The sequence below is a fragment of the Neoarius graeffei genome, chromosome 28 (genome assembly GCF_027579695.1).
Source record: "Neoarius graeffei isolate fNeoGra1 chromosome 28, fNeoGra1.pri, whole genome shotgun sequence".
Classification (NCBI taxonomy): Eukaryota; Metazoa; Chordata; class Actinopteri; order Siluriformes; family Ariidae; genus Neoarius; species Neoarius graeffei.
The window spans coordinates 38,825,179-38,849,714 of record NC_083596.1 but is presented as its reverse complement, the minus strand read 5'-3'; the positions used below and the strand labels follow the sequence as shown (position 1 = coordinate 38,849,714).

Sequence of the window (24,536 nt, the reverse complement as noted above, 5' to 3'; positions counted from 1 at the left end):
AAAAAATTCATGAAGTCGTTGCTACTACATACTGCAGGTGTGCATGTGTCGATAGTGGACTTATTCCTGGTTAATTTTGCTACAGTATTAAATAGGAATCTAGGATTATTTTTGTTATCTTCTATTAGGGAGGAGAAATATGTTGATCTTGCAGCACTAAGAGCTTTTCTATACTTCAGGAAGCTCTCCTTCCAAGCTAATTTGAACACTACCAATTTTGTTTGACGCCATTTACGTTCCAATTTTCGAGTGGTCTGTTTTAATGTGCGAGTGTCATCATTATACCAGGGTGCTAATTTTTTGTCTCTGACCATTTTCCTTTTTAGAGGAGCTACATTATCTAAAGTATGGCGGAATGTTGACTCTAAGCATTCAGTTGCCTGATCAAGTTGTGCAGGGGCTGACAGTGACCCAATCAAAGTTGACAACTCTGGGAGATCATTTATAAAGCTCTGTGCAGTAGTTGACGTGAAAGTACGTTTAATACAGTAGTGTGGTGAGGTGCATATATTATTACTCAGACATAGTTTGAATGAGATGAGATAATGATCTGAGATAACTTCAGACTGTGGAAGTATGACTATATTGTCTACGTTTAATCTGAATGTTAGTATTAGATCAAGGGTGTGACCACCATTATGGGTCGGTCCTATGACATTCTGATTGATCCCGACTGAATCTAAGATGGACACAAACGCTGTTTTTAAAGGGTCTTCTGGGTTATCGAAGTGGATATTAAAATCTCCGACAACTAAAGCTTTGTCTAAGGAAATAACCAGATCTGAGATAAAATCTGCAAATTCAGAAAGAAACTCAGAATATGGCCCCGGGGGCCTGTAAATAATAAGCAATGGAATTAACTGGGTAGACTTAGTTTTCGAGGCTACATACATTATATGAGTATGAAGAACTTCAAATGTATTAAATTTATAACCAGGTTTTTGTGTTACACCTAGATAATCGTTATAAATAACCACAACGCCTCCTCCTCTGCCAGTTAGACGAGGCTGGTGTATATAACTGTATCCAGGAGGACTCGCTTCATTTAATGCTATATATTCATTTGGCTTAATACATGTTTCAGTTAAACAAAGTACATTAAACTCCTGATCAGTAATGAGTTCATTAACCATTAGCACTTTAGATGTAAGAGATCTAATATTTAATAGCCCCACCTTTAGATCAAAGGTGCTGGCAGCAGCTGTACAGTCAGTATGATCTAATTTTATATTGATTAGGTTACTGGAACAAACTCTCTGAAAATTTCTACCTTTTTGTTGAGCTCAGGGAACAGACACGGTCTCGATGTAGTGGACCCTGAGTGGCGACTCTGCAGCTAGCAGACAGTCAGTTTAGCCTGTTCGTCTGCTCCCTGGCCTTGGCTCTGGATTGTCAGAAATTAACTAGGCCTGTTCTGAGACTATGACCTATGCTGCAGGAAATGAGAGCAGCACCTTCCCGAGTGGGATGGATACCGTCCCGCCCTAACAGGCCAGCAGTGCCCTCAAAATTAGCCCAATTATCTATAAAGCCCACACTGTTTTCAGAGCACCACCTGGACAGCCAGCAGTTCAGCGACCATAACCTGCTGTAAGCTACATCGCCACGCCGCACTGGGATGGGGCCAGAGCATACTACAGCATCGGACATCGCCTTCGCTAATTTAAACACCTCTACAAAGTTACTCTTAGTAACCTCAGACTGACGAAGGCGAATATCATTAGCTCCTGCATGGATAACTATCTTTGAGAACCTGTGCTTGCCTAGGACCCTAAGATTACCTGCTATGTCCGGCGCCCTGGCTCCCGGTATACACCTGACTAAAGCTGCTGGTGCCCCTAAAGGCTGAGCTAATTTCACATGCCGTATGATAGAGTCCCCTATAACCAGAGCTCTTTCAGGTTTCTCAGTGGGTGCATCACTAAGGAGAGCAAACCTGTTCGGCACGTGACGCGGAGAGGAGTGGTGCTCCCGTGGGCGAGCCTCAGCGGTAGCTTTGGCTCTACGCTTATGCCGCCGAGCCGTCACCCATTCGCCCCGCTGTAAGTTTACTGCGACTGTTTTCTCAGTCATTCAGCGTGAGCTCCTAGATGCTGTACAGACTCTAGACCAGACAAGTGCCTTCAAAAAGGCTATGAGTGAGTGGAGGGCGTTTTAGTGAGGTCTTTTTGGAATGCTGGGAGTTAAGTTCAGTGTTTTTTTTTTTGTTGTTTGTTTGTTTGTGCCTGATCTTGTAAACCCCTTGTACACATGAATAGTCAGTGCCCCCAAAATGCACTGTTGCTTTGGCGTTGTGTAAGCACTGTAAGTCAAAATGCGTAGACTTTTTTAAAATTATTATTATTTTTTTGGTGCCTGAGGTCCTGGGGAAGTGGAATCTTAAGAGATGTTTTAATGTTTGAATGTTGAAATGGGAAAAAAAAATAAACTTGTTGCAATGCTACACGTGTCGTCAACTTGATTCAAGATAGTCTCTGGTCTCATATCTAGAGTATTTTACTAATTACAGGTCACAAAAGGAGAATCTTTTAAGCTAGCAATGCTTAGTTGTAGAATTTAACAATCCTAATATTAGTATATTTATCTTAAATTCAGTTTTTACTGCTAAGACTTTGTTGTGAATTTAAGTGAAATACCCTTAAAATTAAATAAATAAAAATGACTTGAATGGCTAAATGTAAGAAGTACGATCTTGTTATAAGAACTATTTTTATTATTTTGGGTTAATCAGATCTCGCATAATAAGTTCCCCAATCTTATTTTGGAATTATTTCATCTAAAAACAGGTTAGATTTTTCATCTTACTTTAAGAAATCTTACCAAGTCAAATTTGACTAGTTCCATTGGCAGATTTTTTTTCACCTGATTCAAGCAAATATGCTCTGTTTTAATCTTTTATTTCTTATTTTTGAAAGGCCATTTTTTGGAATACTTCCCAAAGCTTGGGGTAGCATCGCTACCAAACACCTCATTTTCATCAATAACCCATTGCAAAGCAAGCTGTATTGTGACTGTAGCTTAACAGGACAAAAATTTTCAAATTTGCAATGAATCATGTTATTGGTCACATTTGAAGCAGGAAATTTTACATCCAATCACAGTAAAGATGTGAACAAATAAGTCAAACAATGCACAGACAATTTAGTGAAATCTACACAGTTGCGGTCTTGACTGGTCTTGAAATAAAATCCCGAGTTCTCTGTCTGAGACCGAGACAAGACCGAGGTACCATAAAATGCTATGGATTCCGAGATGAAACCAAGACCTTCAAAAAGTGGGCTTGAGACCGGTTTCGAGACCAAGACTGATCTCAAGTACTACAACACTACCAACATTACACTGTCAGAAACAGGGGTACAGTAGGAGTCAATTTCTGACCCCCAAAGTACACTCTACACTAATGTACCCCAAGGGCTCATTATTGGTCCTTACGGTAACTATGTGTACCTTTTTAGGGACAAAAAGTCTGGTCTCCTGGCACCTCTTCCTCTCTGCTCCTGTCCAGCCCACTCAAGACTGCTGTCTGTCCTGGCTCCCTGTTGGTGGAATGACCTTCCCATTGAGGTCAGAACTGCTGATTCCCTGACCACCTTCAAGTGCAGAGTGAAGACCCACCTTTTCAGGCTGCTCCTCTCCCCTGCTTCCCTGCCCACTGTGTAACTGCATATCGTTCTAGACCAACCCAGACTATGTACTGTCTAGCCTGGGGTTAATCGTTTGAGTTCTCCATTTAGTTGTACTTTGTGTGATTGGTTTGTTTCCTTGGCTGTTTGCTGAGTATTGGTACATCAACAAAATATTACTCCAAGTGTTATTCTGTCACTTGTTCAGGTGGCAGCACTAGAACTTTCTTGTCTAGAAGTTCAGCACTTTGTGTACCTGACTTTTGCACTCGTTGTACATCGTTCTGGATAAAAGCGTCTGCTAAATGCCACGTAATGTAATGTAAAGTCATAATGGCATGTTTGTTTGTAAAAACAAGATGTTATCTCATAATCATGCGATCTTTTCTTGTAGTAACAAGATGCTTTTCTCGTAATAATGAGATGTTTTCATTTAGCGTCTGCTAAACGCCATGTAATGTAATGTATGTTCCCAAGCAGTATCTAAAGGGTACACATAAGTACCTTTGTGGGTACTGCCCCACTGGCAAGCCATTGTACTCCTAAAGGTACAATAATTAAATAATATTGGCTGGCTTTCAGTGGTATATCAGATATATACCATTCAGCTAGCATGATATTGAACGAAGACGAGTAGCTGAATGGAATATATCTGATATACCATGAAAAAAAGCCAAGATTATTATTTTTTTTACCTTTATTTGGATAGGACAGTGTAGAGACAGGAAATGAGTGGGAGAGAGACAGCAAGGGATCGGGAAATGACCTCAGGTCGGAATCGAACCTGGGTCCCCTGATTTATGGTATGGCACCTTATCCACCTTATCCTTATCCATGGAACAATTATAGAGTTTACAAAAAGTTAAGAACGGGGGGGTAACTTACCAATATTGAATGCTGATTCTGATCGAATGTAATTCAATGTTCTGTCAATCCAATGTACTGTACAAAGTCAAAGTTCTAACAATGAAAACGGTACAAGTCCAAAAACCCTGAACAACAACCCAACTTACGTACAAGCTATATCCAGGTTGACAGTTCAAGTTCAAAGTTACTTTTGGTCGTAGTTAATTGTTACATTGCAGTTGTTCAAAACAAAAGGGCTTTGCTGAGTGAAGTCCACGAGTGAAGTCCTCTTGTAAAAGTCTCCGTCACTTTTCCTCACCTCCAAGTAGAACTTTGACAATATTTCCACTATTGCTCTCTTTTCCAGTTTTTCGATGTCTGTTGGTATGGTTTTCTCTTGTAAATATGCATGAAGAATATCCAGTGAAATTTTGGTAGACATGCTGAACACCAGAAAGGCTTTCTCTTTAAATCTTCCACTTTTAATGAAGCAAACCTTGTGGTACATGTTTGTGTACAAACTGTCAATCACTCGCAAGCGCGGAAGTTTTACATCTCTGATGTGTCTCTTTTCCAGTTTTTCTATGTCCGTTGATATGTTTTTCTCTTGTAAGTATGCGTGAAGAATATATAATGAAGTTGTGGTAGCCTTTCTGGTGTTCAGCGCGTCTTTAGTTTCAGTTTTCAGTTTATTTCGTGGTTAAACCGAGCACTGAATTAACCCCATCTTCTCTCTTTCCCGGCCGACAAAGAAATAATTGTGCGCATACAGTACGCAGCAGAAAAGTTGTCATTGAATCTTCACATGAGCGCTGACGTGCAATATTATACATTGGAGACAGCGGGGTAATACATGGAGGATAAGCGATATGATAACAATATCCCATACCATCAATAAACCGCTAGAAGGGAACAGAATGCATGTTTTTTGTATGTATAATGTATTTTATTTTCTGAGAGTGTATTTCCATCCACCATCTGTAGCCGCTTATCCTGTTCGACAGCAAGCTGGAGCCTATCCCAGCTGACTATGGGCAAGAGGCGGGGTACACCCTGGACAAGTCGCCAGGTTATCGCAGGGCTGACACATAGAGACAAACAACCATTCACGGTCAATTTAGAGACACCAGTTAGCCTAACCTGCATGTCTTTGGACATGCAGGTTAGGAAACCCACGCGGACATGGGGAGAACATGCAAACTCCGCACAGAAAGGCCCTCGTCGGCCACTGGGCTCAAACCCAGGACCTTCTTGCTGTGAGGTGACAGTGCTAACCACTACACCACCGTGCCGCCCAAAGGTTGGCAAAGTCTAATTAATTGTGTTATAGCTATCAGTTTTTCAGTTCTAGGAGTTTTGACCTTGGTTTAACAGGCCAAAACAGCCTGCGACGTTAATTAAACTGCCAGATTGTTTGGTCCTCCATCCATCCATCCATTATCTGTAGCCGCTTATCCTGTTCTACAGGGTCGCAGGCAAGCTGGAGCCTATCCCAGCTGACTATGGGCGAAAGGCAGGGTACACCCTGGACAAGTCGCCAGGTCATCGCAGGGCTGACACATAGACACAGACAACCATTCACACTCACATTCACACCTACGGTCAATTTAGAGTCACCAGTTAACCTAACCTGCATGTCTTGGACTGTCGGGGAAACCGGAGCACCCGGAGGAAACCCACGCGGACATGGGGAGAACATGCAAACTCCGCACAGAAAGGCCCTCGTCGGCCACTGGGCTCAAACCCAGGACCTTCTTGCTGTGAGGCGGCAGTGCTAACCACTACACCACCGTGCCAACCAAAGGTTGTCTAAGTCTAATAAACTGCATTATAGCTATCAGTTTTTCAGTTCTAGGAGTTTTGACCTTGGTTTAACAGGCCAAAACAGCCTGCGACGTTAATTAAACTTCCAGATTGTTTGGTCCTCCATCCATCCATCCATCCATCCATCCATTATCTGTAGCCGCTTATCCTGTCCTACAGGGTACAGGCAAGCTGGAGCCTATCCCAGCTGACTACGGGTGAAAGGCGGGGTACACCCTGGACAACTCGCCAGGTCATCGCAGGGCTGACACATAGACACAGACAACCATTCACACTCACATTCACACCTACGGTCAATTTAGAGTCACCAGTTAACCTAACCTGCATGTCTTGGACTGTCGGGGAAACCGGAGCACCCGGAGGAAACCCACGCGGACATGGGGAGAACATGCAAACTCCGCACAGAAAGGCCCTCGTCGGCCACTGGGCTCAAACCCAGGACCTTCTTGCTGTGAGGCGGCAGTGCTAACCACTACACCACCGTGCCAACCAAAGGTTGTCTAAGTCTAATAAACTGCATTATAGCTATCAGTTTTTCAGTTCTAGGAGTTTTGACCTTGGTTTAACAGGCCAAAACAGCCTGCGACGTTAATTAAACTTCCAGATTGTTTGGTCCTCCATCCATCCATCCATCCATCCATTATCTGTAGCCGCTTATCCTGTCCTACAGGGTACAGGCAAGCTGGAGCCTATCCCAGCTGACTACGGGTGAAAGGCGGGGTACACCCTGGACAACTCGCCAGGTCATCGCAGGGCCGACACATAGACACAGACAACCATTCACATTCACACCTACGGTCAATTTAGAGTCACCAATTAGCCTAACCTGCATGTCTTTGGACTGGCAGGGAAACCGGAGCACCCGGAGGAAACCCACACAGACACCATGCAAACTCCACATAGAAAGGCCCTCACCGCCTGCTTGGCTCGAACCCAGGACCTTCTCGCTGTGAGGCGACAGTGCTAACTACTACACCACTGTGCCGCCTGAAGGTTGTCTAAGTCTAATAAACTGTGTTATAGCTATCAGTTTTTCAGTTCTAAGAGTTTTGACCTTGGTTTAACAGCCCAAAACAGCCTGCGACGTTAATTAAACTGCCAGATTGTTTGGTGGGCGGCACGGTGGTGTCGTGGTTAGCACTGTCGCCTCACAGCAAGAAGGTCCTGGGTTCGAGCCCCGTGGCCGGCGACGGCCTTTCTGTGCGGAGTTTGCATGTTCTCCCCGTGTCCGCGTGGGTTTCCTCCGGGTGCTCCGGTTTCCCCCACAGTCCAAAGACATGCAGGTTAGGTTAACTGGTGACTCTAAATTGACCGTAGGTGTGAATGTGAGTGTGAATGGTTGTCTATGTGTCAGCCCTGTGATGACCTGGCGACTTGTCCAGGGTGTACCCCGCCTTTCGCCCGTAGTCAGCTGGGATAGGCTCCAGCTTGCCTGCGACCCTGTAGAACAGGATAAAGCGGCTAGAGATAATGGATGGAGATTGCTTGGTCCTCGTTTAGCTGAATTCACCCCAGGTCCTCATAAGGATATATACAAGTGTGTGTGTGTGTGAGAGAGAGAGAGAGAGAGAGAGAAAAAGAGAAAGAAAGTAAATCATAAATGAGTGTAGATACATGGTGTGTATTCGTGATAAAAGTTAAGATCGTGTGTGACAGACTGAACCCCGGCGCGAGCCGGTTTGTTTACCGGCGCTCTGATCAGGAGGCCGTTAGTTCTCTTTGGCCCCGCCCACTCGAGCCTAATATAGTCCTGAAGGCGGAGTTAAAGCCTCGAGCGCCACTCGGACTTTTAAAGCTTGTTATATAACGAGCTGACGGAGTGACTCCGGACTCGGACCGGACCGCACCGCACCGCGCTCTGCCCGACACCTCCGGAAACTTTCAGCCCACTTCCGGCATTTCAGCTCGTGCAGGTGCGGCGCGCGATGAGCAGTGACGTGTGCTGTGTGTCTGAAGCGCGGCGCGTGGCGCTGTTCGGCGGCACGCACGGGAACGAGATGTCCGGCGTCGCGCTCGTGTCCGTGTGGAGCAGAAACAGGGCTGAGATCCAGAGGCGCGGGGTGAACACACAACCCTTCATCTGCAACCCGAGGGCCGTGGAGAAATGCTGCAGGTACATCGACACGGACCTGAACCGAGCCTTCACAGAGGAGAACCTGCGGTAAACACCAGCACTCACCTCTGCGCACCTGTCTCCCTCTTCATCATCAACTCCTCCTCCTCCTCCACGAGATACTTTAGTCTGAGAAAAGTTCTACACACAGCTCTGTCTCACTGACACCTCACAAGTGTCTTGTTACAGTGATTTGGTTTGAAAAAAGGGTGGTGTAGTGGTTCATACTCTCACCTCACAGCAAGAAGGTCCTGGGTTCGAGCCCAGCAGCCGGCGACAGCTTTAACGTGTGGAGTTTGTATGTTCTCGCTGTTTCCGCTACAGTCCAAAGACATGCAGGTTAGGTTAACTGGTGACTCTAAATTGACCGTAGGTGTGAATGTGAGTGTGAATGGTTGTCTGTGTCTATGTGTCAGCCCTGTGATGACCTGGCGAGTTGTCCAGGGTGTACCCCGCCTTTCGCCCGTAGTCAGCTGGGATAGGCTCCAGCTTGCCTGCGACCCTGTAGAACAGGATAAAGCGGCTACAGATAATGAGATGAGATGAGGGTGGCGTAGTGGTTTGCACTGTCGCTTCACAGCAAGAAGGTCCTGGGTTCGAGCCCAGCAGCCGGCGACAGCTTTTCCGTGTGGAGTTTGTATGTTCTCGCCGTTTCCGCTACAGTCCAAAGACATGCAGGTTAGGTTAACTGGTGACTCTAAATTGACCGTAGGTGTGAATGTGAGTGTGAATGGTTGTTCGTCTCTGTATAAGCCCTGCGATGACCTGGCGACTTGTCCAGGGTGTACCCCGCCTTTCGCCCGTAGTCAGCTGGGATAGGCTCCAGCTTGCCTGCGACCCTGTAGAAGGATAAAGCGGCTTGAGATAATGAGATGAGATGAGACATGGCCTTTAGCGGACGCTGTTATCCAGAGCGACGTACAAACGCACAAATGCAAAACTCAGGGACACAAAGTGCTGAACTTCTAGACAAGAAAGTTCTAGTGCGAAATGAACAAGTGACAGAATGACACTTGGTGTAATATTCTGTTGAAATAACAACGAACAAACCGTAAACAGCCGAGGAAAAACAAAACAATTCAACCATACAAATGATAAAACTGACGAGAAAACAACTCGATAATACAAGTGTGAGAGAACTTTTACTCATCGAAGCGTCTTGTTATTATGATAAAAAAAAGCATCTTTTTACTACAAACATGTAATGGTTTTGTTGTTTGTGGAAACTTTATAAGGGGGGGAAAACTATTACGAGAAAACAGCTTGATATTACAAGAAAACCTCCAAGAAAAGATCTCGTTATTATGAGATAATCTCTTGTTTTAACAAAACAACTCGCTGTTAGGAGTAAACATCCTGGGGTTTGTTGTTATGAAAAAAAGAAACTGTTTACTACAAGAAAACGACTCATTATTATGAGATAACGTCTTCTCATAAACAAGGAAACATTCAATAATTAGGAGAAGAAAAAAAACTCGACATGACAAGAAAAGTATTTTGTTATTAATAGTGCTGTCAAGCGATTAAAATATTTAATCGCGATTAATGTCGCGACTATCATAGTTAACTCGCGATTAATCGCGATTTAATCGCACATTTTTGTCACATGAAAAACCATTGTAATTCTCTTATCAGCATAAAAAAGTGAATGGGCTTGCTCACCGTTCGAACTACGGGGGTACTCGGGGGATCCGAGATCCCCCGAAACAGACATGAGATCCCTTGAAAACTTGGGACTTGGGAAATGTTGGGGGGTCTCTAAATTATTGTCAAAATGATGTTTATTGACATAGCAATCGTGTGTAACGGGAAGCATTTGCATATCCGAAGTGAGCGCGCAATGGAGAGCCGCGCTCTGAGACAAGCGCAAGCACCCCCCCAAGGGAATAAAGGGACCCCCCGAAAATATCGGCATAGTTCGAACACTGGTTGTACCAATGTTTTTTTTTTATTGCAGAGCATAACACGTCTTGTCACAGCCACTGCAAAGTGGGGCTGGAGCCGCCGATGGGAAAACGAAACCTAAGCCGAGCACCGTGGCTCTTCGGGGGAGGGCAGAGGACTCTGGCTGTGCGGGGCATGGCATCATGTCACAGAGCATTAATCTCGCGATAAAAAAATTATCGCCGTTAAAATTGAGTCAAGTTAATGCGTTAATAACGCGACATTTTTGACAGCACTAGTTATTAAGAGAAAAGCGTTTTGTTGTTTGTGAGGAAAAACTTTGTTATTCGGAAAAAAGTGTCAGTTTATTACAGTTAGTATGGAAACAAAACATCTTGTTACTACAAGAAAAGATTTCGTTATTATGAGATAATATCTTGTTTCAACAAACATGCTGTTAAGAAAAAACAACTCACTGTTAGCGGTAAACATTCCGGGGTTTGTTTGTTTGTTGTTTTCAAATAAAGCATGTTTACTCCAAGAAATCAACTCATGATGAGAAAACATATTACGAGAAATCATCTTCTTACGACAAGAACATTTCTCGTTATTATGAGAATTTGTTTTTACAAACAAGCATGCTGTTGTTATGAGAAAACAACTCGCTGTTAGGAGTAAACAGCCTGGGTTTTGTTATTATGAAAAAGAGCAACTGTTTACTACAAGAAAACGACTCATTATTATGAGATAATTATCTCATAAACAAGGAAACATTCAATAATTAGGAGGGAAAAAACTCAACACGACAAGAAAAGTATCTCGTTATTTGTTGTTTCTGAGGAAAAAGTTTGTTATCAGGAAAAAAGCGTCCGTTTACTCCACGAAAAAACACATCTCGTTATTAAGAAAAAAGCAACTTGATGATATTACAAGAAAAATCATCTCGTTATTATGAGATAACATCTTGTTTTTACAAACAAACATGCTGTTGTGAAGAGAAAACAACTCGTTCTTAGGGGTAAACATCCTGGGATTGTTTTTTTTTTTTTTTTGTTATTGTTGTTTTCAAATAAAGCAGATTCATTACAATAAAGTAACACCTTATTACGAGAAAACGACATACTACCAGAAACTATCTCGTTATTATTTAAACCATCATCTTACTTCAAGAAAACGTCTCGTTATTATTAGATATCATCTTGTTTTTACAAGCAAACATGCTGTTATTAAGAGAAAACAACACCGTCATGAGAAATCATCTGTTTCCTACAAACAACAACGACTCTTTATTATGAGAAAATTTGATATCGTGAGAAACCAGATTATCATTATGAAAAAGCATCTTGTTGCGACAAGAAAACGTCTCATTATATGGGATAACACCCAGGGTTCTACACGCCTGTAAAAGTTGCCGCTACACTCATAAAAAGACTTGCCAATCTTGAAAATATGGTTTTTTGTTTCATTTCCTTTTGTTATCCATACGCGGCGGCGACGGCATGCCGCCATGCGAATGTTCTACCTTCTTTGTGTGCAAGTGGCTTCATGCTTGACGTCCCAACCCGGAAGTCGGCCATGTTGGATGGTAAAGGACAACCAGGAACCAGCATTTCACGTGTGAGCTGCTGCAACGCTTTGTGATTTTTCTTTTGATTTCTTTGCCTTTGAAGAAAGACAATACCTACTTTGTGTGCGGGATATAATCGCGGTAATAATGCTACTCATGACAAAGAGAACCGGTTCTTCAGAATTCCTAAAAGAATTTAAAAAATGAGGGCGGCACGGTGGTGTAGTGGTTAGCGCTGTCGCCTCACAGCAAGAAGGTCCTGGGTTCGAGCCCCGTGGCCGGCGAGGGTCTTTCTGTGTGGAGTTTGTATGTTCTCCCCGTGTCCGCGTGGGTTTCCTCCGGGTGCTCCGGTTTCCCCCACAGTCCAAAGACATGCAGGTTAGGTTGACTGGTGACTCTAAATTGACCGTAGGTGTGAATGTGAGTGTGAATGGTTGTCTGTGTCTATGTGTCAGCCCTGTGATGACCTGGCGACTTGTCCAGGGTGTACCCCGCCTTTCGCCCGTAGTCAGCTGGGATAGGCTCCAGCTTGCCTGCGACCCTGTAGAAGGATAAAGCGGCTAGAGATAATGAGATGAGATGAGATAAAAAAAACGGTGACAAAATTGATGAACTGTCCAGAGAGCGCCGTGGTTCAAAAACATACATCGTAAGGAGTCAACTGAGGAAAAACCTAATTACACCCGTGTGTGTGAGACCACTTTATATCTTGTAAGAGTTCTTTGCTAATCAAAATGATGTTTTCTGCTGATTAAATTGAGCTTTAGTGCGAACACTCTGCTTCTCACCTTGCACAAGCACCAACAAACCTACACGATAAAACAAATCCAGAGTGGACACCAACACTCAGTTTAGGACGTAAGATCAAGACGAAAGAACACTCATGTCGCAGTATCAAGAAGCAACAGGAGAAATGAAAGATCTGCCAGGACAGCCAGATTAGAAGCAGGACAAACCGGAGCGAGTTTGGATACACAAGGAGAACAAGGTGGGTCAGCTTTGCCAGGTGAGATATTAGCGATGCCGTTCCAGTAACCCAGTAACTTCGGTTTACTTATGCGCGTTTCGTTTACGGACATACCAGAGTCAAACTGAAACTCTCCCAGCAGCTGAAAGTGGTTTCCAGACAGAACTCACTGGGTTACATATACCTCAAACGGAGCAGTGCAATAGTGATATGACTTGTGAATTGGTGGAGCTTTAACCTCCTAAGGCCCAAGCTGTTTTTTTACATGCATTTTTTATTTCTCTTTGCTATTTGGGCTTATTAGAACCTGATTAGAATAAAAACTAAGCATCATCTTTTGATAAGATGTACTTTTAGAGAAAAAGTATGTCCACATATGTGGATTCTTGTTCCGAATTTCTAAAAAGTGCTGTCCACGCATGTGACCGCTAAGCCCTAGGAGGTTTAAAAAAAAAGCCAAAGTACGCTGTGCCTTGTGTAATTTATCTCCATCGATTGTTCCTTTTGATTAGAGCGATTTTACTTTGTCTATGTAAAGCAGAGGTGGACAGAGTACCCAAATGCATTACTGAAGTCAAAGTACAGATCCCGCTGGTTAAATGTTACTCTGATACAAGTGAAAGTTGTCCAGTCAAATTTTTACTTAAAGTACTGAAGTACTTGCTTTTAAAAATACTTAAGTATTAAAAGTGCATTTCCCGTCAACGCATGGATGTATTATTGCCGCAACGCTTACAAAACCTAACGCCGTTACCAAAGACAGAAATGTGAATTCACAAAATGAACGCATGCTGTGCCATCATGGTGGTTTAATGTTAAGCTAGCTAGTCAGTGAAACTTCACCTGACATGCTAGCAAACTCTTTTCAAGCTCGAAATCATACCACTCGTAGAAATCTTTCTTTTCTAGATTGTTTATTTGGCAAGATTATACTAAAACACATTTCTGAAAGGATTTCAGATAAGTTAACGTTATTCATGTTGGCGTAACTCCGTTTTTGCATGCTAACTAACGGTGTCCAAGTTAACTAGCTATGTGTTAACGTTAGCCGTGGACAAGGCGACGGCAACTTGGCGAGCAAATCCATAGAAAGCCATTTGACTAACCAGACTGCATAGCTACGTTTGTAATGTTATCGCTAGCTCTAAAGCACAGACAACTTCATTGCAAGCTTTCTCTTGGAATAAAACGTTTACAGACCTCAATATGCTTTTGTAGGCCGTGATGTGGTTCGTTTTCGGCGCACGTTTAACACAAAACGAATCTTTAATCCTTTCAGAAAACTGAAACATGGGTTCATGGGCCACGGGTGCGGCCCCCGAACCCTCGGCCGTTATGACTGGTGCCGTTACACTGATGTTTTGGTCTTGTTAGAATCCTGATCACCATGTTATTACAAACAAATATGCTGTTATTAAGAGAAAACGGCTCGCTATTAAGCTCTTTACACATACAGCATGAATACTTTTTCTAATTTAATGCAATAATATTCACGTTAAACATGACGTGATTCTACGGAAGCCGAGAGAGGCCCTTCATATAATCCTTTTTTATTCACCTTGTTATCCCGAGATAACGACATAATTAATTCAGGATCTCGAGAAAACAACACAACTAATTCGAGATCTCGAGAAAACAAAACCGTTATTCCGAGATAACGACATAATTAATTCAGGATCTCGAGAAAACAACACAACTAATTCGAGATCTCGAGAAAACAAAACTGTTATTTCGAGATCTCGAGAAAACAAAACAATTATTCCATGATCTCGAGTAAACAACTGAGAAATGGTTCATTCAGGTGCGCCAAGAGACTTGTGATACGCTGACTTTGGGGCTATTTCTCATTCTGTATAGACGCAACTTTGGTCATTAGAATGTCTGGAATAATCGATCACCTAATAAGGCAATATTTTGATCAGGGGTTGACGCAGGGAGAGATTGCATTAAGTCTTTTAATAAGGGATAATTTCAAAATTAGTCCGCAGCACCTCCGCAGAAGACTGGCCCGGCTTCGTCTCTACCGACGGAGATACAGTGATCCAGCTGACATCATGAAATAATTGTTTTGTTTTCTCGAGATCACGAAATAATTGTTTTGTTTTCTCGAGATCTCGAAATAACGGTTTTGTTTTCTCGAGATCTCGAATTAGTTGTGTTGTTTTCTCGAGATCCTGAATTAATTATGTCGTTATCTCAGGATAACAAGGTGAATAAAAAAAGATTACATGAAGGGCCTCTCGTGGCTTCCGTATGATTCTGCAACCGTTCCACAAAAATAATCGCATGACGATTGCTTCAGGATTTGCTGACCCTGATAAACTTCTTCACCCCATCACAAAGTAGGTCACGGACCACAGAGTGTGCACCATTTTCATTCACAAGCTCCTCCTATTTTTTTTCCCCAGACATTGCGTCGTTAATAAGTCATTAATATCTTTATCATTTTTGTTGCCCTTGTCAAACAGCGCTGTGTTTTGAGACACAAACTGAATGAGACTCCATCACGCCTGGAGCAGTGTGTTGACGTTTCCACAGCGTACTGTACACCCTCATCGGTTGACTGCGTTCCATTCGTGGATGACATGTTAGAAAAATTGCAAAAAAAAAAAAAATCACGAAGTCTTCGTTTATGTTCATTGTTCAAAAATATTTATTGTTCGGCGAAAAAATCGGAATGACAAATCACTCTGCGTGTGTAATTAACAATTGTTTGCCGTAGGCGAAGTGAATATCGGTGAATAATAACAGAGACGAAGTCAAGGTTATTATTCACTGATATGTACTGAGACTGAGGTGGATAATTGTTTTAGTATAAATTCACAGGTGATTATTTTTTAAAAATGTAAAAATCATATTAAAAAATAATTTATTTCAAACTTCAAAAGCAGCATGCAAATGTAATAACGGTGCAGCGCACACTTGTCACGTATCTATGCGGAGTCACATAAAATACATTGTTTTGTAATGGACAAAATAAATCGCAATTCCGCCTTATCTTTGAATAGTTTGAGACCAAACTTCAGAGCATCTTTAGTGCTTTTAGGAACAGCATTTTCTTTCAGAATTTCTAATTCTTCCTCACTTACAGTGACGAAGCGATTGGCCGCAAAGTTTGCCGAGTCGCTCGAGGTGATTATCAAGAAATAAGTCCAAATTTCTTGACCAATCAGTGTGTGCAATTTTCTCTAATCACCTTCGTATTTATACTAAAGACCTTTATGAGAAAGCGTCTTGTTTTTAAAGGGGAACTGAAGTCATTTTTAAACTTGCTTTATTTCTTAATTAACATGTTATTCGATTACGTTTTCGGTTTTAGTAACCTTATATCGTGACTCGTATTGGCAACTAATTGCAATTAAATATTATACTTATCGGCCTATTCGGTTTTTAGCCATGTTGAATTTAGTTCTTTTGGTCCACGGCAGGCGTCACGTATCCCCGCGATCTTCACGAGACTTGTGCGAGACTTCGACACGTGAAGCGTCAGCCAGGTGTCAGTGCCGCCATTTTGAAAACTGTTTTCCAAACGAAGTATTGCACAAAAACGAGTTTCAATGACGATTACTGCCTACTTTTTTCAAACTTTCCTGATTGCTATAAAAACAAACAAAACTTCCAGCTTGATCACATCAGCATTCAAAAGAGGGCGCGTGCGTGTCTTTGTGTCACGCAACCCGTGTCCGAAATCACTCCCTACTCACTATATAGTGCACTCAAAGTATCCGACAGTGCATCACGAAAAGTAGTGTACAACCGATGGTCACTAGCCAAAGCAATATATCCCATCATGCATTGCGGTCACGCTGAAAGAAATCAAATTAAAAGTCTCAAATTTGATTTAATAAAAGGCAGCGGCAAAGAAGAAAGTATTCAGCTTTGATTTAAAAGAACTGAAAGATGCAGGTACTCTGTATTGATTACTGTAGGAAATGTGCTTGGTATAATATGGATTTATCACAAAAACACATGCATGTATTTATTATTTTGAAAACCCACCAGCCGACTGATCTGGCACGTTTTAATTGTGCGACAGTAATGACGTAAATGCCAGCGCTACGGAGTAGTGTCCGAAAGCATTTTTTCATTTTACCACTGAGCTCACTATATAGATTCCCTGTATAGAGATCTTGCAGTCACGTGACCGGAAAGCACATAGCCGCCATCTTTTCGGTAAAAAACACCGCTGAATACTGCTGCACTCGTGTACAGAATGGATCAATTTCAACCGACGGACTACACGGCTCATTTTTCTAATGAACAGATAACTAGATATATGTATAAAATAAACGATCTACAGATTATTGACCCTTATGGCTTTCCGGACGGAGTTTTCACGACCGTGTCAGTGGATATGGAACTGCCAGAGGTGGAATACCCGGACGTGTATAATTACCTCATCAACTTTCCCTCGCTGTTCAGTGGTGAAGCACTGCGTGCTTATAAATCTCTGGACAGTTATCTTTACAGAAATTCAGGATTTGTCAGCGACTCAGATGTGGCATCTTGTAAACAAGAAAATGATCCTCACTGGACGGGTAAGTCACTTAAGTATTGAGTATAGCACTGACCAGCCGATTATAGAATAGAATAAGGTAAATTCCAGCTGTAATTTCAAATCATCCGTCTTGTTTACCTGGCGTTGGAGAGGTAGAGGCTTAGCAGTGGAGGTTTGAGTGGCTGTTTTCTGAGCTTAGTCAACAGGCCGGCTCTGCCTGCAGCCTCGCTTTTGCTTCCACTCCCGGCGCCGCCTCCTTAGCTTTGCTTCCAATAACAATCCACGGAGACCCCGCTGGTCTCACTATCTCGTCCGGAATGTTTTTTTTTTTTTTCTCGTCCGGAATGTTGTGCATGTGATGGAAATCGCTACAAACCGTCATTTTCTGCTGGAAACCAATGTCCAGTAAGTCCATACGGTTGTAGTGGATATTGAAGTCCGGTACAGACGAACAACACGCAAAAATACACACAAAAAACATAAACATGCACAGGTAGGGAGAGCTTGTAGCCGCAGCCGTTGTAGTAGAATTGTATATAGTAGGGTTTTCCAGAAGAAAAGGTAGAAGTAAAAGCAGAAGTAGAAGTAGAAGGCGGAATATGGCGTTTGACCGACACGATGGCGTCTGTCACAATCTGGATCGGCTGTGACGTCACATGCAAGTGCTCCCTATGAACGAGTAGTGAACGAGTGAGCGATTTCGGCCACAGGGTCGGTCATTTTGATTTCCGCCGTACGTTTTACTTCCGTCCTACGATGTCTCGCACAGGTCTCAACGAATCTCGTTTACAGCCATTGCTTTGACATATGGACTGATGTCTCGTCTCGTCTCGTCTCGTCTCATCTCATCTCATTATCTCTAGCTGCTTTATCCTGTTCTACAGGGTCGCGCAAGCTGGAGCCTATCCCAGCTGACTACGGGCGAAAGGCGGGGTACACCCTGGACAAGTCGCCAGGTCATCACAGGGCTGGACTGATGTTATATCATATATTTCAAAACACTCATACCTTGCTATAGCAGTGACAAAATAGCGATCAAAAATGCATTCCTGTATTTAATAGAATGAGAAATAAAATTTTGATCGTAAAAAAATTTGCCTTTAGTTCTCCTTTAAAGAAAAGAAATTCTTTACGACGAGAAAATCTCATTATTGTGAGATATCTTGTCAAACGTGCTGTAATTACAAGAAAACAATCCAGTATTACAAGAAAAATAATCTCACTATTACGAAAAAACAAGTCGATACTGTGAGGATTTATTGTATTCTAAACAAACATGCTGTTTATTATTAATATGCATCAGTGCTGTACATAAAACACATTAATTCTGGGCTAAAACATCATTGTGTGTACTGTTCGGTGCAAATCGGGCCTGAGTGAGAGTTTATTGGAGCTGTATGAGGTCTAAATAATGGACACATTTAAAACGCTTTATTGTTCGCTTGCAAATGTGCTTGGAATACAGCTTTGATTCTTTTTGTTGTGGTTTTTTTTTTGTTTAATTTAAAAAGATAACCCAATGTACTATCCATTTGTAGGTGCTTATGAAAGCAGCCTGAGCGTAAGATCTAAATGAAATGCCATCATCGTAATTAAAATACAGTTCAGCGCGCTGGTCGCTGAAATACAATCCCCTCCCCGTTGTAACAGTGTACACTGGAAGGGTGTTTTGTTCATCTCATTTACATGATGGGGGAGGAAAAAAAAAGAGATTGTATGGTCCATATGGCTCCTTTTTGAGGTTTCCAGAAACAGCTCGTGAAACACCTCATTTGCTCACAACTCTCATTTAGTGTGTGTGTGTGTGTCAAAGTCACATCTAAGCCCATGTTTACATTAGACCGTATCAGCAGATCATCAGATTAACGTTTTTAAAACGATTAGTGTGCACACAGCAACGCCAATACACGATTTGCATGCACACAGCAACACTAATACACGGATACGCTCGGCTCCGCAGGCATCCTGCGCTCCAAATCACTCCGCCCTGAACAGCGAGTGCCCTCTGGAGGGTGCGCACTCCGGCCCTGCGCAGCTCACAGAGCGTGCGAGTGAAGTGCACAAGCTGTGATTCGGGACTGAGCCGCTGTGTGATCCCAGCGCATATCACTTACCACTTGCAAGTGGAAGGATGGCAAGCCTAAAGACAATCATAACTACACAATATTTGCATCAGTATTTGCAGTATTTTCATACTTTTATACTCTTTAATGAAAGGTGATACAAGGCGGAAGTCCGCGCCGTTTTTCAGCAGTCGCGTCACATGACCAACGCCAGCGAATCAGGAAGGTGGATGTCACAGTGACGTTGTCCAATGACGACACCAGCTAGAGCTCAGCACAGCGTATCCGCGTATTCTCAATGTTTACACAGCACCGGAGCTGACACGATCTGGATTGAATACCTGGACCCTGGCGGATTCCCGTTTCCCGGCGTTTCCAGGCGTTTTAATGTAAACGGACAGTGCATCCGCGAAGAAAACGAGACAGATACGGTCTAATGTAAACTTGGCCTAAATTGTGGCGTCGATGTGTTTATTCTCGCACACCGACTCTGACTCAAGATTCTTTCCGATTAATTTTTCTTTCTCCTGTCCAGACATGACAATTAACATGGTAGCCGCGGGGTCTTAAAAGTCTTTAAAAAGTCTTAAATTTAATATTCCAAAATTAAGGCCTTAAAAAGTCTTAAATTGCTTTGCCCAAGTCTTAATTTTTTAAACAAAGGTCTTAAATTTACTCATAGTATTCTACAATGTGAAAACGTGGGTTTTGCGTAACATCAGTGAATTTCTTGGAGTATGCGCAAAGAAAGAAACAATATTCATACATTTTCGCGCCGGCGCAATCGTCGGAGTCCGTGGTGGAGAGGAGACTCCGCGAATCGCAGCATGGGGAAGTGTCGTTTTAATCAGCAGTGGCTTTCAGATGAAAGATATCGTGATTGGGTCAGGGAGGTTCCTGGAAGTGACATTGAAGCAAGATGCTGTGTTTGTCGAAAGGCACATTGCATCTGCCCTCCACCGCCACCAGCCCATCGCTCAGTTCTGCACGGTTCAATCTGCGAATGCACCTGGAGTTGGCACTAGCACCGCTGTCGAACGTCAGCAGCATCAGCCAAGCCAGACGACATCGGCAAGGCTAGCAACAACACAAGGGCCGAGCAGTGGCATGATGGGTGTCGGTGGAACCCCGACACTTCGGGCAGAGGTGCTCTGGATTTTAAAACCAATTATGGAACACCACTCGTACAGCTCGAATGAGGGCATAAGCAAACTCTTTAAGGCTGTGTTCCCAGACTCGGAAGTCGCTACAACATTCTCCTGTGGAAAAACAAAACGTCTTACATAAAATTCGGTCTTGCTTGTCTTGAATGTGAAGATTCGACAAGCAATGCACATAATGACTTAAGTATCTAACTTTTATAATAAAAGTATTTTTACTGGCGGCACGGTGGTGTAATGGTTAGCGCTGTCGCCTCACAGCAAGAAGGTCCGGGTTCGAGCCCCGTGGCCGGCGAGGGCCTTTCTGTGCGGAGTTTGCATGTTCTCCCCGTGTCCGCGTGGGTTTCCTCCGGGTGCTCCGGTTTCCCCCACAGTCCAAAGACATGCAGGTTAGGTTAACTGGCGACTCTAAATTGAGCGTAGGTGTGAATGTGAGTGTGAATGGTTGTCTGTGTCTATGTGTCAGCCCTGTGATGACCTGGCGACTTGTCCAGGGTGTACCCCGCCTTTCGCCCGTAGTCAGCTGGGATAGGCTCCAGCTGGCCTGCAACCCTGTAGAACAGGATAAAGCGGCTAGAGATAATGAGATGAGAAGTATTTTTACTTGAAACATTTGTCATTATTGGGAATTTGATCTGGTGTTTTACGACCGCATAATGGGTGCGATGTAGGTCTTAATTCTCATTTAAGTGGTCTTAAAAAGGTCTTAAAGTCTTAAATTTATGGTGGTCAAACCTGGGGAAACCCTGATTAACTGCAAAACATGGAGCTATTTCGAAGCTCCTTGTCTTCCTTTCAACCAAAAATCATGTATTCACATGAACAGGAGAGTTAACACACGAATCCTGCTTTTACAAGACAGTGCAGTGTTTCATTAAACTGCCAAACAAAGCATAACTATAAAGAGTAACCTATTAAAACCTGGGTTGACGTTTGCCGTAGAGCATCCTCCTATAGTGAGTGAAAAGGATATGTTTTGCAGTATAGGCACCTTTTTGAACAGCTTTGGAAAAAATATTGAAAAGGAGACATCTGTTTAGCAATTAGCGAAGGAGTCTCCGCTGTCGGCGCTTTGTAACCGTGAAGCCGCAACTTTGAATTTTCTGCCATGGGAAAAGTTTCAGGATCACTAGAACGTAACTAACTTGTTTCGTGGACGTTTCACAAGATTAAATGTAACTATGAAGTGAATAACACTGATTATCTCATTACAATGGCACCCGTCAAGGAGTGGGATAGATTAGGCAGCAAGAGAACAGTCAGTTCTTGAAGTCGATGTGTTGGAAGCAGGAAAAATGCCAAGCCTAAGGATCTGCTGAAAAAGTTAATGCTGCGTGGCGAAAACAGAAAGGTGTCAGCATTAACTTTTTTCAGCAGTTTGTGCTACAGTAGCTCTCCTGTGGGATTGGACCATATGGGCTAGCCTTCGTGTCCCATGTGAATCAGTGAGCCTTCGACACCCATGACCCTGTCGCCGGTTCACCGGTTATGCTTCGGATCCTTGGACCACTTTTAGTAGGTACTAACCACTGCATACCAAGAACACCTCAGAAGATGTGCCATTTTGGAGATACTCAGACCCAGTCATCTAGCCATCACGATTTGGCCCTCGTCAAAGTCGCTCATATCCTTACGCTTGCCCATTTTTCCTGCTTCCACCACATGAACTTCAAGAACTGACTGTTCTCTTGCTGCCTAGCTCTTTTGTGGGATTGGACCATATGGGCTAGCCTTCGTGCCCCATGTGAATCAATGAGCCTTTGACACCCATGACCCTGTCACTGGTTCACCGGTTGTCCTTCAGATCCTTGGACCACTTTTAGTAGGTACTAGCCACTGCATACCAAGAACACCCCACAAGATGTGCTATTTTGGAGATGCTCAGACCCAATCATCTCACCATCACAATTTGGCCCTCGTCAAAGTCGCTTACTTAGGCTTGGCATTTTTCCTGCTTCCAACACATCGACTTCAAGAACTGACTGTTCACTTGTTGCCTAAAATGTGTGTCTTATCTAATTCTTTAATTCGTTAAAAAATGTATCACTGGCAACATGTGTCAGGGTGCAGGCACTTACAGATGCAAGCGCAGGGGAGAGCGGGTGCGTCGCAAACTGTCAACAAATTCAAATTCTCTACTCTGATTGGTCAGAAGGTGTTGATTAGTTTTCTATAACAGAATCTCTGACAGTAATTCCGTCTGCAAGGTTTATATTAAAGGCACTCATTTCCGTAACACATTCCAAAACAATGTTTCTATCATAACAGCTAATTCACACAGACTTGAATAACGGATGTCAATCTAACGCTCGTAATAAACTGATGAAAACATATTTTAAAAAATCGTTTAGGTTATATGGTGTGGTGTTCTGGAAGGAGTCTCCAGTGTCAGCACTCACTCACAGTCCGAGGTAAAACCTTCCTTCACAGGGAAGTCTTCAGGACAGAGGCTGTTGCGTTGAGGAAACAACTGCTTGGAGAATACTATCATGTCAGTAGTAACAAGAGCTAACTTGTTTCGTTCATAATATTAAATATAAGTATAAACAGTTTCAAAGTACCACATCATGCTGCATCGTGTTTTATTTCTTGTGTAAAAACAAACTATTTCATTGGCTCCTGTATGGCAAACAGTCTCCAATATCATAACTTGGTTTACGGACATTTCGCAATATATGAAACTATACATTTGCAACTGTAAATATATATAACATTTTATAACCATTGGACGTAATTTGCTGTTGTATAAGAGGAACTAAACACTTCACGCACTTATTACTTGGTGCCACATCTCGCCACTTCATTGTTGATCCTTTCCCAAGACGGCATTTATTTACGTATTAGATTTAACACAGCACGCCAATGTCTCTCCACAGCACGCCAGGTGGAGACGGGCTGCCGTATGAAGTTCAGAGAGCCAAGGAAATCAATCAGATATTTGGACCAAAAGGAAGTCCTGATGCCTATGATGTTATCTTTGACCTCCATAACACCACGTCCAACATGGGCTCCACGCTCATCCTGGAGAGCTCGACAGACCACTTCAACCTTCAAATGGTGCATTATATCAAAGTAAGCAGCTTATAAACTTCACACATGAGGAATCTTGTTGGGAATCATGGAAATAATTCTGAAAACTAACAAACATTACACTTGAACCATAGCTGATAAAGTTGTATGAGTTAGCGTATAGTAGTTTGCAATTGATGGACCTTTTGGTTATCTGACCATTTTGTCTCAATTTATAGCGAAACCCTGTCAATAAAGTTATTTGTAGCAGTATTATTTATACATTATTACATTACATGGCATTTATCAGACCCTGTTATCCAGAGCAACATATACCAAGTGAGATATACAAAGTGCTGAACTTCTAGACAAGAAAGTTCGAGTGCCAAGTGAACAAGTGACAGAATAACACTTAGTGTAATGTTCTGTTGAAGTACCAATACTCAGCAAACAGCTAAGGAAGCAAACCAACCATATAAATGAACTGACCGAGAGAAAAAAACTCCAACAGCTAACCTCAGGCTAGACAGTACATAGGGCGGCACGGTGGTGTAATGGTTAGCATTGTCATCTCACAGCAAGAAGGTTCTGTGCTCGAGCCCAATGGCCGACAGGGGCCTTTCTGTGTGGAGTTTGCATGTTCTCCCCGTGTCTGCGTGGGTTTCTTCCAGGTGCTCCGGTTTCCCTCACAGTCCAAAGACATGCAGGTTAGGCTAATTGGTGGCTCTAAATTGACCATAGTTGTAAATGTGAGTGTGAACGGTTGTTTATCTCTGTGTCAGCCCTGCGATGATCTGGCGACTTGTCCAGGGTGTACCCCACCTCTCGCACATAGTCAGCTGGGATAGACTCCAGCTTGCCTGCAACCCTGCACAGGATAAGCGGTTACGGATAATGGATGGACAGACAGTACATAGCCTGGGTTGGTCTAAGCTGATATGCAGTTACACAGTGGGCAGGGAAGCAGGGGAGAGGTACAGCC

General features: G+C 43.0%; 1 protein-coding gene across 1 annotated transcript in view; it reads left to right on the top strand.

Annotated features, from left to right (window-relative positions):
- The first annotated feature begins 8,117 nt into the window (after positions 1-8,117).
- The window catches only part of aspa (aspartoacylase), a 39,570-nt gene continuing 23,151 nt past the window's right edge, over positions 8,118-24,536 (top strand). The window contains exons 1-2 of the mRNA XM_060913197.1: positions 8,118-8,454; positions 23,422-23,617. Coding sequence (XP_060769180.1) covers positions 8,219-8,454; positions 23,422-23,617 — 432 coding nt within the window. The 5' untranslated portion in view covers positions 8,118-8,218. The remainder of the gene's footprint in view (positions 8,455-23,421; positions 23,618-24,536) is intronic.